A 15,483-nucleotide genomic window follows, 5' to 3' on the forward strand; every position below is an offset into this window, starting at 1 on the left:
AAGATTCAGGTAGGTAGCCGTGTTGGTCTGATGCAGTCGAAATATATATAAAAAATTGTCCAGTAGCACCTTAGAGACCAACTAAGTTTGTTCTTGGTATAAGCTTCGTATCTGAAGAAGTGTAGATGCACACGAAAGCTTATACCAAGAACAAACTCAGTTGGTCTCTAAGGTGCTACTGGGTTATTTTTTTATATATTTGGAAAATTAAGGATTCTCAATTTCTTTTCTTGGAATAGCTTGGCTTTTGTTGCTTTGCTGCTGTCTGGCCTGGAAATAGCAAGGAAAAGCTGGAATTTATTCAGATAATCATTGAAAGGTACTCCCTTTCCTTGTGCAGTCACCATACTGTAGACACCCTGCTGCAGAACACAAAGAAACAGTGCTGAAAACACTTAATGTTTTTCAGGTGTACAGGTATAAGGATGTGCTTGCCAGCGGCTTTTAATTATGCAGCTGCATTCAATAGGAAATTCATAATTAAGGATGCAAGCAGCACATCAAATTATAGTATGCAGTAGTTGGGATGGGGGGTTAGGCTAAATGTGAGCTGGTTCAAACACTGACATGTTGTTTAGAAAGCCCAGCACCTTCACCGCCTTGTCCTACTTGAAATACAGGAATAATGCTGATCTACAGACTTACAGGGGACGCGGGTGGCGCTGTGGGTTAAACCACAGAGCCTAAGACTTGCCGATCAGAAGGTCAGTGGTTCGAATCCCCGCGACAGGGTGAGCTCCCGTTCGGTCCCAGCTCTTGCCAACCTAGCAGTTCGAAAGCACGTCAAAATACAAGTAGATAAATAGGTACCGCTCCGGCGGGAAGGTAAACGGTGTTTCCGTGCGCTGCTCTGGTTCGCCAGAAGCGGCTTAGTCATGCTGGCCACATGACCCGGAAGCTGTACGCCGGCTCCCTCGGCCAATAAAGCGAGATGAGCGCCGCAACCCCAGAGTCCGTCACAAGTGAACCTAATGGTCAGGGGTCCCTTTACCTGATAGGCTTATAGTAAAGATCACTCAAACATTGGAATGGAAGTAATAGCACTTAAATGCTTATAATGAAATTATTTTTTGAAAGGTGATTTCAGTCATTCTGGTGGTTTCTGTTGCTTTTACTGTTTTTTTTTAAAAAAAACTTCCACTTGCTACACAGTGCCTGCTGCCTCTTAAGTGTATGTGTGAAAGCTAGAACTCTCCCATTGCTAGTTAACAGCCCCAGGAGAGATATGTGTATGTTTGTTTCCAGCCAAAGCCTCTCCCCATGTCATGAAAGACATTTTGGAACCATAGAATTGTAGAGCTGGAAGGAATCCCCCAAGCATCATCTAGTCCAACCCCCTGCAATCTTGCTGAGACCTTGGAGAGCAGCTGCTTCTCAGGCAGAACTAGGCTAAGCTGGCCACTAGTTCCACTTGCACCACTTAGCTCAGTGGGTTGAGCAGGGGACTGTTAATCTCAGGGTGGTGGGTTCGAGCCCCCCACTGATCCCTGCATTGTAGGGAGTTGGAATACCAGGGTTTCCCAAACCTGTCTCCAGCTGTTTGGGGACTACAACTCCCATCATCCCTATGTGCTGGTCCTGCTAGCTAGGGATGATGGGAGTTGTAGTCCAAAACCAGCTGGAGACACAAGTTTGGGAAAGCCTGACTAGACGATTCTCTACAGTTCTAAGCATAGCTGTCAAGTGTCCCTTATTCTAGGGCCATGTCCTGCTGCTGTCCCTTATTGATGGATGTCCCTTAAATGATGTCCCTTAAATTTCAAAGGAAGCAGCTCCTCTCCCTCCCTCCCTGCCAGTCAGGGAGGAGGGAGGCTCCAACTGTTTTGCTTGGCTGTGTTGCTCACCCAATAAGAAGTCTAAGAACTACTGGGGGGTGGAGCTTGCATGCCTTGTGTGTGGCTAGTTAATGCAAGCTGAGGAGGTTTTTGAATGCTGGACGCCATTTTGTTGCACGTGCTGCTGCAAACTTTGCAGTACAAAGCCTCTTGCAAGTACTAAGACCAGGTACACCCAAACTCAGCCCTCCAGCTGTTTTGGGACTACAATTCCCATCATCCCTGACCACTGGTCCTGTTAGCTAGGGCTCATGGGAGTTGTAATCCCAAAACAGCTGGAGGTTTGGCCGAGTTTGGAGATGCCTAAGACCAAGAATCCCACGTCACGTGTACACTTGTAGAAACCAAAAGCCTCTTCATACACAATTTAGTGCGCGAGTAACTCTCCCTGCCTGCTGCTCAGACTCAGCTTCTCGCGCAGCCGCACGGAGAAGGAGCGCGCGGCATGTGGGGGGGAGGGGGGATGGCGAGCGAGAGGCTGACGAGCGCGTTCGGCTGTTTCCGGACGGAGCTTCGGTCAGCGGCCCCGCCCTCGCGGCGCCCAGCAACCACGTGTCAACCCGCTTCGGGCGCCAGTGCGCGCGCGTGTGTGTCTTTTCTGCCCCTTCCTTCCACAGCCCACCCTCCCCTCCCCGCCAAAGCGCCTTGTCACGTGACTGGCTGCATCTTTTCCTACGGGGTAAGGCGGCGGCGGCGTGTTGGTGGTGGATGCGAGGGGAGGGGGTCCGGGCGGAAAGAGAGCGAGAAAGAAAGAGATGTGTCAGTGAGTTCCCGCGAGATGTGACGGAAGCCTGTGGGGGACACGGGCGGCTTTAATGAGCGGCTTTCCCGGCGGTCGTGAGGGGTGAGTTTTGTGTGTGTGTGTGGCCTTTTTTTGAGGCGGGGAGGGGATGGTGGTAAACAGAGGAGGTGGAGAAGCCGCTGCCTCTTTCTGTGTGTAATAGCTCGGGGTGTGGCCTTACCCTAGCCTGGGCTAGGGGTGGAAGTCGCCGGGCCCTGTTTTGAGGGGAGGTGGGGGGAGCCTGGCAGGCTGAAACATGGCGCCGCCGCTGCTCTGCATAGAGAGAGGACTGAGCGGGGTGGGTGGGAATTTATTTTTTTTTTGCGCCCGTTGGCCATAGAACGCCGCGAGCCTGGGAAGCCGTTGCTCGCCGCCACTAACTGTCACAGAACGTCGGGGGGGCGAGGGGAGTGGGCAGACCGAATTTGGCTCCTACCATTCGCCCCCCCCCCCCCGTTTCCCCATTGCCCTTGGTGCCGACCACTCCATCACCTCCCTGGAAGGAACGTTATAAAAGAACCTGACACTCACGCAGCGCCCGGTGTGTTGCTGGAACAGGTCACAGTGGAGGGGGGTTTTGTGGGATGGGGGGTGCAGGGAAGTGTTTGTACTGCAGAGAGAAATATACATACACATAGGATAGTTCTCGCTGATGCGAGGGTGCCCTGAGACCTGGTCTCTCTCTGCCCACCCCCTCTGTTTTTCTCTTTTTTCCTTCCCCCTCTCCCCCCCCCACTTCCTCCCAGTTGAGGAAGGGTGGATGCTGAGGACACCTGCGAAATTTCTCCTAAGGACCACGCTGCTGTGGAAAGTTGGTGGGTGAAAGCACGCAATGCCCTCCAACGTTTCTCCGATGAATGTAGGGACGTCCTAAGGAAAAGCGGACGTTCCAGGATCACACCAGAAACCAGGACAGCTTTTGTAAATCCAGGTCTGTCCCTGGAAAATAGGGACACTTGGAGGGTCTGAGGCATACACAGCTGTCCCCATCCGTTTGCTGCAGGTAAATGAGTGCAAACAGTTACACTTAGTTTGGGGGGGGGGTAAAAAAAATACTCAGGCATGTGCATGTACCTATTTACCTGCTTAGGTTTTGTGCTCTCCAAAGTGAAGGAGGGCAGAACTTCAGTAGCAACACATGGTGTGTTCAGGCCCAAATGCTGCTTTCCCTGAAACTGCTGAAGTGTGTTGGGTTGGGTTGTGTTAGAGAGAGATTACTCAGGGGCTGCTGGTAGACTGCTACTAAGGTGACTGTTGTACCACAAATCTCAGTTATCAGACTGTTGTACCACAAATCTTAGTTATCAGGCTGTGTCTCATTCCACATTTTAGTTCCCTGATAGGTAGTGTTTGATAAAGTAGTAGTGGTAAGTTACGTTGTGGTTCTTCATAGTCTACTGATAAGAAGGCAAGGAAATTGGAGACGCCTCTTCTGTATTTGTTTATTTAAGGAATTTCCATCCCATCCTTCAGCCAAAGAACATTTGCTTCCTGTAGAGCAGTAAGAGAATGACATGCCTTGCCTTCTGACTTAGAATATGCAAAGCATCTGGTTTTTATTGTGTGAAGTTAGCATAATACAGCATATCTGAGTTGTTTAAAGTTTTACAACCTTGGTATCTCAGAACAAACTTCTTCTGTAAGTTGCTTCATTACCACTATGATGCGTTTTTGGTCAGGTGTATTTGTGTACATTCTTTTCCCCATTGCCCTTTATATAAAATAACTAATTCTGCATCTCCTGTTAAATCTCTGAGGAATTTTCTTGGGTATATGATTCTGGAGTATAGGAATATTTTTATTGAATTGTAGAATTCTGTCTTCAGTTTTTCCATTCAGATAACCCACCTCCTTGTTCCCATTGGCTTGTGGGTAGATGATTATGGGATGGGAGTTTTCTATTATTTCAAAGCTGCTTTTTTTAGTAGAAGCATAAACTAACTATGGAATGAACAAACAGAATACATACACAATTATTTAGTGTTCTCTAAAGTGTAAGGTGATTGTTACGTTATAGAGCATGCGGATCATTCTGATTGGGTGGCCAAGATGCATTCTGTTGATACAGATAATTCTGTAAATCAAGAGAATCAGTAGATTCTCAAACTGGGATTGTTGACACAGAAGAGTGCGGATGTGTTTAAAGTTTCAGAGAAGCAGAGAATCCTGAGCCAAGCAGATTAATACATCCTAGCAGAATTCTGGCATTACATTCACTGATGTCTCCAGGAAAGAGGCAAGACAGCCTTGCATGAGATGATTGGGCTGATGGGGACAACATGTTTCAGGAAGCAGGTACTTTTGCGCAGCAGCAGGTTTGCATGTCACATAATTAAAGGAAAATTTCTCCTTGTGTGTTTATATGGGAACAAATACTTGGTGCTGGGCATGTTCATGGAAGTAGCAAGAGCAAGTCTAGAGGGATGTCTTGGCTTAAAAGGTTTTAGAAACCCTGCCAGAAACAAGCAGTTTATCATGGCAAGCAGTTTTGTAACTAATTGAATACAGTGGTACCTTGGGTTAAGAACTTATTTCGTTCTGGAGGTCCGTTCTTAACCTGAAACTGTTCTTAACCTGAAGCACCACTTTAGCTAATGGGGCCTCCTGCTGCTGCCGTGCCACCAGAGCACGATTTCTGTTCTCATCCTGAAGCAAAGTTCTTAACCCGAGGTACTATTTCTGGGTTAGCGGAGTCTGTAACCTGAAACGTCTGTAACCCGAGGTACCACTGTACTTTATCAAATGCATGTAGCACAATAACACCTGAAGTTGTTATAACTGTGGTCATATAACCCACTAGAGGAACTTGAACACGTTGTTGGTGCAGATGACATGGCAAATCTCAATTAATCAAAAGTAGAAGAAAGGGCTTCTGAAATCCTCCCTGTCATTTGGGAGGAGGATGGGGGAATGACTGTTGCTGAACAAAGTGACAGTCTGCCAAATTTAATCAGGAGGTTCAGTTCTATCACTTGTAGCATGAATTAGGGTGGCAGGTTTTTATTACACCTGTTGATTAACTTAACAATGCCACAACAGTGTTTGTGTTATCAACACTGCTTTGTGAATGGTCACTATTAATAGCATAATTATTTCTGCCTTTGCTTTCCAATTTTCCTTACTGTTTACAATCTGGTCCCACCCTCAAATGTACATGTGGGTGTGCATAAAATAAATAATCAGGACAGTACTTCATGCATCAGAAGAAGTGGACTCTATCCCATTAAAGCATATACCATAATATTTGTTTAAGTCTTCTGGGTGACACAGTACTCTTTGTTTTTGCTGTAGTAGACCAACATGGCTTCCTTGTGAAAACAATTAGTCTTAGCTAAGAGCACCGTTCCCCAACCTGGTGCCCTCTAGAAGTTGCTAGATTACAGTTTCTATAATCCTTGACTGTTGGTTATGGTGGCTGGGGGTGATGAGAGTTGTATACTCCAAAATATCTAGCACACCAAAGTGGGGAAGCCAGCATTAACAAAAGTATTGATACTTGGAAAACTGTATGTTAAGATATAAAGCTAAAGTTTATAACATTTGCTGAGCCTTGAAAGAGTTTTGCTTAAAAATTATGTGATAATCCACTTCATTGATTCCAGGCTTCCAGGACAGGCGCGTCGCTGCGAAGCGGGAGGAGGAACAGAAGGAGACCCTTCTGTTCCTCCTCCGGCTTCGCTGGACAGGCGCGTTGCTCAAGGGGCGCTGCGCCTTCTCTCTCTCTCTGCGCAGCGCCTCTCCTTCACAGGAGAGGCGCTGCGCAGAAAGGGAGAAGGTGCAGCGCCCTTCAGCGAAGCTGGAGAAGGAAGAGAAGGAGACCCTTCTGTTCCTCCTCCGGCTTCACTGGACAGGCGCGTCGCTGCGAAGCAGGAGGAGGAACAGGAGACCCTTCTGTTCCTCCTCCGGCTTCCAGGACAGGCACGTCGCGGCGAAGCCAAGGAGCCTGCATTCGCTCCATAGGACGCACACACATTTCCCCTTCATTTTTGGAGGGGGAAAAGTGCGTCCTATAGAGCGAAAAATACGGTAGGGGAAAAGTGCGTCCTATAGAGCGAAAAATACGGTAGTGTGTTTGTTGAAGAAGCAGTGATTTATAAATACAGAAATTTCCCTCCTTTCAAAGTTTCTGAATAATTTGTATACTTGTGTCCAAAACTGTGGAAACCTTTTGGAAAAAGTGTATTTTCGAGGTTTAATGGCTCATAACACCACTTTTTTTTTAGTAATACCATAAAATACCATCTGGACTTGAGGTGCCATTATTTGCCCTTCATGCAATGAAATACCTTTTTGTTACCCAAGAAAATCTTTAATAAAAACCATTAGAAAGAAATCAAAAGAGCAGGCTATGCATGGATTCTGCTCCTGTTATCTTCTCCTTGGCCACTAAAATATCGCCTACCTCTGCTTTGAAAAGGTTTCTTTTGCAGTGCCTTTGTGTTTGCATTTATGGTGGTCAATGTGCTATTGCTTGGCTCAGGGGCACTATCCAGTGATGTGGAAGAATGAGTTGTTCACTTGTACTAGCTAGCTTATAGTTTGCTTCTTGGCATTTCATTCTAAGCCATCCTCAGGTTTGCTTCTCTCCTGGAGTAGAGAAGTGAAGTGAGGACTTTTGAGCGTTGTGCAGTAATATGTTGTTCATTAGCATTAAATCATAATTTAAAATAAACTATGGTTTAATATGATGTGCAAACTGGATAGCTAGTTATTTTACGTGTGGAAGGGGCTGTACTTTTTGTTCTTGTTCCTTTATCTTCTTTAAGAACACATGTCAGGGGGGATTTAGTTGTAACATGAGAACAACAGTTATTAACCCACTCTCAAATTGCCTTAATATCAGGATTTATAATATTATGTAGCAATTGGCTTTCACCAGTGCTGGAATAGAACTTGCCATTTTGCTGGAGAGCCTCTAATTGTTCTTTGTTAGAAAGTAACTTAACAGTTTCTTTATAGATCAATATTTCTTCTTAAAATAGTTTTTAAAAATCACTTTTACTGTGCTTATGCCTTTGGGGATTTCATTCCACATTTTAGACTTTGGACATTGGCTTTTTCAATAGCAGGCATGGATTACTAAAGCAGCTTGTTCTATCTTCAGGGGGATTTCTCTATCACACTATGTTGAACGTTCCATCAGCGCAAGCATTTCAGTTTGCAAGGCAGAATGATCCCCCTACCCTCCCACTGCAATCTGTTACAGGAGGTCTCCTAATCTGCCCCAAGCCAATTGTGGGGAACACACGTTTGGGGGAGGCCTCATCAGCAAGAGGAAATCCTTATTTAGGGCTTCTGCTGACAGGACTTGTTAGGTGAATTCTGCCCATTGAAAGCAATACAGTTGATGCTGCATTTGGTTAACCAAAGTCACAGATAATGTTGGTGCTGACCTTTAAAGCTCTAAACGGCCTCGGTCCTGTATACCTGAAGGAGCGTCTCCACCCCCATCATTCAGCCCAAACACTGAGATCCAGCGCCAAGGGCCTTCTGGCGGTTTCCTCATTGCAAGAAGCGAGGTTACAGGGAACCAGACAGAGGGCCTTCTCGATAGTGGTGCCCACCCTGTGGAACACCCTCCCTTCAGATGTGAAGGAAATAAGCAGCTATGCTATCTTTAAAAGACATCCGAAGACAGTCCTGTTTAGGGAAGTTTTTAATATTTAATGCTGTATTGTTTTTAACACTCGATTGGGAGCCGCCCAGAGTGGCTGGGGAAACTCAGCCAGATGGGTGGGGTACAAATAATAAATTATTATTATTATTTGTATCCTGAGTATGACTTCTGCAAATGAAAGAGCTCCTATTAACAGCAGACTATAGATCCATTGAACACTCCTGTTGGTAGAAGGAAAATAGAATTTGGGAGAGTATGTTGAACTGAAGTGGAAAGAAAGGAAGGTGGTTCTGATGCACAAGTGGAGGCAGCAGTGGAACATATGCCCGCACTGCCCAGGGCAGGTGCACTCCTGAGGGGGCAAGGCACAGAGGGTGCCCTCCCAGGCACGGGATAGCCGCTCGGGTGCATGGAGCGGCGCGCGTGCCCTGCAGCCGGGGGCAGGGCGAGCTGCCCACAGGGGCAGTGCGAGCCACCCATGGCGGATATGCGGTGCGCTGCCTGCCCACTACTCCTAAGCCTCCCCCAGCTGTCAAAACAAAGGGGGAATGGGGGAATGCCGCCAGCGAAGTGGCGCAGCTCCCCACTTCTCCCGATGGCTAGGGTAGTCTTGGGAGTTGCTGGTGAGCCCTAATTCATTAGAATACTAGGCCTTTCCTTACACTGCTCAGTCCTCCTCCCCAATGAAGGTTTAATACAGTCAAGGAAAAAAGTGTGGCTGCTGTATTAAAAACTCAAGTTCGTTAGATCTTAAATACTGATGAAAATTTTAATGCATTATATAACCAGGATAAAAATAGGTTTTTGTTCTGGTTATAAAAAGGGATTACTATAAAGCTTTTTTGGCTTGGCTTCCTTGTTGTCTTGGTCACCTTTATAAACTTCTTTTTATCATCATACCAAGGTTCAAATTGCACATGACACTGGCAGATCTGGATATTTAAGCCATCTATCTCCCAACTATTCATCAAGTCCGTATTTAAGAGTATATGGAAGTATGTAGGTGAGAACTACATACTACCCAGCTGCTTACCTTCCTTTCCCTGCTTTTTCTGCCAGTTGGGCTCACTACTTGAATAAGCAAAACAGACTTAGACTTGCTAGCCTGCTGCTGTCACATGTACTGTAACTTGAGACAGATCTTACCTATCTCCCTTCTCTGTTTTGGTTCATCTGAAAAGAACAACTTTTCAGTGCTTCTACAAATATACAATTCTACAAATGAATAATATTGCTTATTGTATCAAGAACCGTTGGCTTCATGCATTTTATATGTCAAATCCAGATAAATACTGGCATAGTATAACTGATCTGCAAGGGATAGAATTGGATAACATCTTAATTTCTTAGCAACAGAGTGATACTCTGGATCTGGATCAGGGGTCGGCAAACTACGTTCCACAAGCCGCATACGGCCCAAGGGGGTCATTAAACTGGTCCCCAGCCCTTGCTGTCCGCTCGGACAGTCCCCATTGTCAGGGAAGAGTTAGAAGTTTTCAGTTTCTCAGAGGGAGAAAGCATTCCCCAAGGGGGGAAGGAGAGCAGTGAATCTAATAGAAGGGAGCAAGAGGAACAACAGGGAGGGACCGGCTGTTCCCAGGAAAGGCAAGGGTTAAGTTCTAGCTCAGATTCAGAGGAGGGGAGATACAAGCCAGCTCTAGCCAGGAGGTTAGAAAAAAGAGCGGGAAAACGAAGGGAAGGGCGCGTTCGACATTTTGAGAGTGGCTGGTCATGGAGAAGCAGAGCTCAGAAGGTATCTGAAAGAAGTGACTCTGAGGAATAATATTTAAGAACCGTTTATAAGATTGTTTTGTTAATACGCAATAAAAAGTTTTATAAAAGAACAAGAAGCGTTTGTGTGGTGATTTGAAGAGGACAACGACCAGGCCTGACACCCATGTGGAGCTAAACCAGTGCGGCGCGCCGGTTTAGCTTGTGCGGGGACTGACTTCCAGTATGTAGCCACGGCTTCCTATTGGCTGCAGGAAGGTCCTGCAGCTAATTGGAAGCTGCAGATAACAACGGCTCCCCTGCCATGGCTTCAAAAGCCAGTGGGGAAAGAGTGGTGTGCGCATGTGTACCAGTGTGCGCGTTCCTGCGCATGGGCGATCCAGCCTGCTGGCAGAAAAGTTTGCTGACCCCTGCTCTGGATAGTGTCAGGATAGGAGATGAGATGGGATAGTTCAAATAGGAAGCTTGCTGAGACTTATAATTATCTTTAAGGATAAGTCCAGAGTATACATTTTATTCCCTATGAGTAGGTTTGACTTTCTCCAGGTTCATGTTTACATGGGCAAGCATAATGTGTAAACAAGGCTTTTATGGATTTTGCCATCAAAGGTTCTATGACTGCAAGCTGGAGGAAGTGCCATCATGATAATAGAATTTACTGCTTTCCATATCCACATTCATCTAGTTCATCATGTTTGCCCACATCCATCATACCCCAGGGATTGTCAAGAGTATTTACTGGGGCAGAATTATTTCATGAACCCACCTCTAGTCTAATCTACCTCATAATGTTGTTGGGGAAATAAATTCAGTAAGGACAATCTTTTTATTAGAGAATGTTTGATTCCAGAGTTAAGGTACAGGCACTGAAGCAGAATAGACCATTCCCATGGAAATCGGGTGCATCCACTCCAACCATTTAAGATATGGTAAAAAAAAGAGATAATTTAATAATTGACTTTCCCTTCTTGATTTGCAGAACCACTGTCATGAAAAGGAGGCTATAATAAATCGTTTACCTTATGAAATTTGGCTTACATGTGAAATCTGCCAGGTATATATATATGTGCATGTTTTAATACATTTATATTGTGTTTTACAACTCAGCTTCTGTGAGCAAGTTCCAACATTGTACCAGCAGACACAATGGGAGTTCCCCTTCCTGTCTTCCCCCACCTTTTCCAGATGTTTTCCAACCCTCCATAGCAGATTTGGAGGGATGTGGGGGCTGTAGAGAGCAGGAGAAGTCTCATTTGTGCGAGTGGGCCACCACAATTGGATATCTTATATTTTGCAGAAATGTTTCCCAGCTTGCCATGCAGAGGAATGTGTCAGATTCAGTTTCACATCTGCGAGACATAAATACCATAAACTATTTGGCTTTCATGGTGTTCCTCACATGATTTTGAAAGCCTACCTTAAAAACTGTTAAAGTGTTTGTTGAAATACTGCTGCTTTTGAGACTTGGTCATAAAGAGACATTTTATAAGGGGGGAAATACCAATACACACCGACTTTCTTCTTGCATTTGTGGAGGATGTTAGTTTGTTGACTTAGAGCAATTGCTCTGACTCACTGGATATGTTTGTTATTTCAATGTAGGTAATACAAGGACCTGTGGAATATGAGTGATGACAAACCCTTTTTATGTACTGCCCCTGGATGTGGACAGGTAATACATGTTAAAACTATCTGTGTTAGTTAACAGAGAAATATTTGTTATATCAGAGGAAGTAGTTTACATTTCAGTTTGAGTCCTAAGAACATTTTTACTCATTGCCTAAAGTTAACAGTCAAACTCTGCATGCTTCTTTGCTGCACATGTTCAACTACTTGTTTAAATGGATGGCACTGTAAGCTCTGAAAGCCAACGCTGCTTATTTGGCATAGGCAGCAGAGAACTCTGTCACCACAGCCTCCAAATGAGCATTGTGTGGCAGTGTTACTGACTATACTGAACACCACACCCCAATCCAGCAATGAAAGCTGCATAGCTTCAAACACCACACATTAATAACTACTTTCATGAGAGCTCTTGATTCAAGGAGGGATCAGTGTGCAGAAGGTTGGATGAAGAGGGGATGACAACTTGTATATGATGTCAGCAACTTTTAGAATTGCTAAATGTTTTTTGTAGATGACAGAAAATACAGCTTGGCTATGGTATTTCAAAGAAAAATAGAATAATTGAAGAATTACCAAGATCCTCAAGGTTACCGAGTGATTTCTTGAGCTCTCTTTAATTATATATAAAAAAGGCTTGTTGGTATTTTATCATACTGGACTGTTATCTTCATTTCTATAAGGGGATTTCACCTCCCCTTTATTCCTGTTTTGTATGGGCTCTTCTACACAGCCTTTGAAAACCCCATGTTTTCCAAATCCGTTTTGTGCATTGTTTGTGCATCATAGCCTCTGTGGTTCTATACCACTGCTGTTTATCAACTGATTTCACTTTTCCCTGTATGAGGATCATGCATTCTGCTCATTTGTTTCTCAGATCTACTTTCATGTTGAAAACCCCACCCCCAGAACCCTTGTCATTAACATATAAAGTTGAGGACACTCCTTTCTGTCACTGTTTGCAGCAGAAATTAGGGGGGAACATGCACCTACATTTTCTTTTTCAGTATTTCCATAACATTGTTTGATTACTGCTGCACTCTGACTAAACATCGTTGTTAGCAATGCATTTCAGTGATGCACATCTCTACCTCACCCTACTATCAGCACTTATACAGTATGAAGCCTTGTTTTCCCCAGAGCAGCTGTGATGGATGTTTCATCTGCTTCTGAACTTTCCCTTCGTGAGGCTTTGATGGGGCATGACAAGGACAGAATTTTGTGATTTTTACAGTGCAATCCCCCATGTGTCTATTCAGAAATACAACCCATTGAATTCAATGGGACAGACTCCCAGATAAATACATCCTAAATTCTTGTGAAAAGGATGTAAGGGAGGTGGAGAAAGATGTGTGGTTTGTTCCAGCCCAAAGCCAGGAGTAGGGGAGAGAAAGAGAGAAAATACAGTCATACCTCGGGTTATGAACACTGCAGGTTGCGTGTTTTTGGGTTGCGGAGCGCGCCAAACCTGGAAGTACCGGAATGGGTTACTTCCGGGTTTCGGCACATGCGCAGAAGCACAAAATGACGTCATGCGCAGAAGTGCCGAATTGCATCATATGCGTGCGCAGACGCAGCGCTTCAGGCTGCGAACGCTGCAGGTTGCGAACGTGCCACCCGCACGGATCACGTTCGCAGCCCGAGGTATGACTGTAAGTTCAGTGCTCCAATCCAGCTTTCACTCCCTTGCGAAAGCTGAGATCTGAGCATCACTTACATGATAGTAGGCCCCACTGAATTCAGTAGGACTTAGTACTAAGTAGATGTGTGTTTGCCCACAAATAGCTTTGGGGAAAGGGGTTTTTGTGGGTGGCTGCGCTACTCTCCTGCAAGTTTGTGTGCCAAGAAGAGCCATAAGAGAGTTGAGAGGAGATGGTGGATTATTGTTGAAGTCCAGTTTTTGCTCCCCTTGCTATGGTTGGAATCTCAGCCCCATTTACCTGGGAGTAAGCTCCATTGGACACACTTCGAAACAATGAGTGAGCAGGAGAGCTCTTGCAAGTTAGAGAAGTAGGGAGTAAGGATAGGGCTTTGGGTTTGGTGTGCTAACAACGCAGTCAGGCACTCCTACTCATATTGAGTGCAAAGGAGCTCCCTCCCAGGTAAATCCACCTGGAAAGGATAGAAAGTGGCACCTGGAAATGGGCAGAAGCAGAAGAAAAACGAGACAGGGAGGGGCAAAGTCTATGTGACATGGTTGTGGGCACAGCAAGGAAATCCGAGACAAGGCAAGAAACGGGGTATGCCTACTGTGCTTCATGGGCATATTATATTGGCATGTGAGGAAAAACTGTTTGTGATACTCTTGGATGGGGGGCGGGGAGCAAGTTTTTGCTGCAGGACACCCAAAATGTGAACAGGAGAGGGGAAACATCATGTGGCTCATGCCCCAAAAAGGCAGGAACAGGCAAGTTAAAACTAAGTTTGGAGGACATGCAGATGAGCCCAGTGCATAAAAACATTTTACTGCATCCTAGTGGAAGCTCATGTTGCATGGTCAGTGTTCCTTGTAATGGAATGGCTGTTGCAGTGGTAGAATCTATTTTGGGTATAATCAGCTTCAACAGCAAATTAAATGCAGTTTCTTTGATTTTGAAAAAAAGCAACTTCTTAACCTTTAGACTGATTCAGCTACTTCTTTCTGCATTTGAAACTTCTCTCTCAGCCCTGAAGTCACTTTAGAACAACATCAGCATGGTTCTTAAGGCTGTTTGTAGTAGCATTTCTGCAATGTGTTTTCCACTGAGTTCCGTGTTTAAAACTGATGTAATTAAATATCAATGTTACACAAAGAGAGAGAGAGTAAACTATTGTTGTGCTGCTCAGCTGGCTACCACGAGCAGTAACTATGGTTTTTTCCTGTTTATTTATTTGTTAAAATATTTATGTATCATAAAACTGTATCGCAGGGGTTTACCACTTGCAGTTTGTGTGAAAGAAACAAACCACAAGCTCAGATTGGGACAACATGACAAGCCAGGCTCTGGCTTGTTTCATCCACAGTGGCAGCAGGAGCAGGAGAGTAGCACACATCAGTTTGTTTTTAAACTATGGTTTAATGTGACATGCAAAATAGACAACCACAACCAATAGGGCTGTTGTACTTGTGGTCTGCATTAAGCCCTTTGACAGCAGAGAAAGCTTTCTGGCCATGCCAAGTCAAGTCCATTGCAAGAATAATACTGGTCAGTGCTAGATTTAAAACAAATTAGCCAATTTGTGAAAAGCGTATAGGGTGAAGTTCAGCAACGCTCATGGCCAGCTATACTGATGGAGCCTTAGCCAATACAGTGGTGCCCCCAAGACGAATGCCTCGCAAGACGGAAAACCTGCTAGACGAAAGGGTTTTCCGTTTTGGAGGTGCTTCGCAAAACGAATTTCCTATGGGCTTGCTTTGCAAGACGAAAATTTCTTGCGAGTTCCTGCAGGGTTTTTTTCCTTCCCCCCCCCCCTCTTTCCCAAGCTGCTAAGCCGCTTATCAGCTGCTCTGCTAAGCCGCTTAACAGCTAAGCCGCTAAGCCGCTTAACAGCTGATCGCTAAGCCGCTTATCAGCTGATCCGCTAAGCCGCTTAACAGCTGATCCGCCAAGCCGCTTATCAGCTGATCCACTAAGCCGCTAATACCGCTAAGCCGCTAATGGGCTTGCTTCGCAAGACGAAAAAACCGCAAGACGAAGAGACTCGCGGAATGGATTCTTTTTGTCTTGCCAGGCACCACTGTACATTGTAATTGGGTACACTAGTTTCACCTTTGTAAATCATTCTATATACTGGACTATTAACAAGTGTGAGAAAAGAGTAGATATGTCAGAAAAAAACATTCAGAAATGATCAGCAGATATTTTTGTGTGTTTTCTTCTTTGTTTGAGTCTTGCAGGCTACTCCCCCCCCCCCAA

General features: G+C 45.1%; 1 protein-coding gene across 5 annotated transcripts in view; it reads left to right on the top strand.

Moving 5' to 3' along the window:
- Window positions 1-2,534: 2,534 nt before the first annotated feature.
- ATF2 (activating transcription factor 2) overlaps window positions 2,535-15,483 on the top strand; it is a 40,214-nt gene continuing 27,265 nt past the window's right edge. Inside the window, exons 1-3 of one of the 5 annotated variants that reach the window (XM_053410588.1) lie at window positions 2,535-2,679; window positions 10,944-11,018; window positions 11,567-11,636. In XM_053410588.1, the coding sequence (XP_053266563.1) occupies window positions 11,612-11,636 (25 nt within the window). In that variant the 5' untranslated portion in view covers window positions 2,535-2,679; window positions 10,944-11,018; window positions 11,567-11,611. Of the gene's footprint in view, window positions 2,680-3,493; window positions 3,620-10,943; window positions 11,019-11,566; window positions 11,637-15,483 lie in introns of those variants that run through there. The other 4 variants (XM_053410560.1, XM_053410570.1, XM_053410590.1 and 1 more) reach the window with 4 other exon arrangements.

The sequence above is a fragment of the Podarcis raffonei genome, chromosome 1, assembly GCF_027172205.1.
Source record: "Podarcis raffonei isolate rPodRaf1 chromosome 1, rPodRaf1.pri, whole genome shotgun sequence".
Taxonomy (NCBI): domain Eukaryota; kingdom Metazoa; phylum Chordata; class Lepidosauria; order Squamata; family Lacertidae; genus Podarcis; species Podarcis raffonei.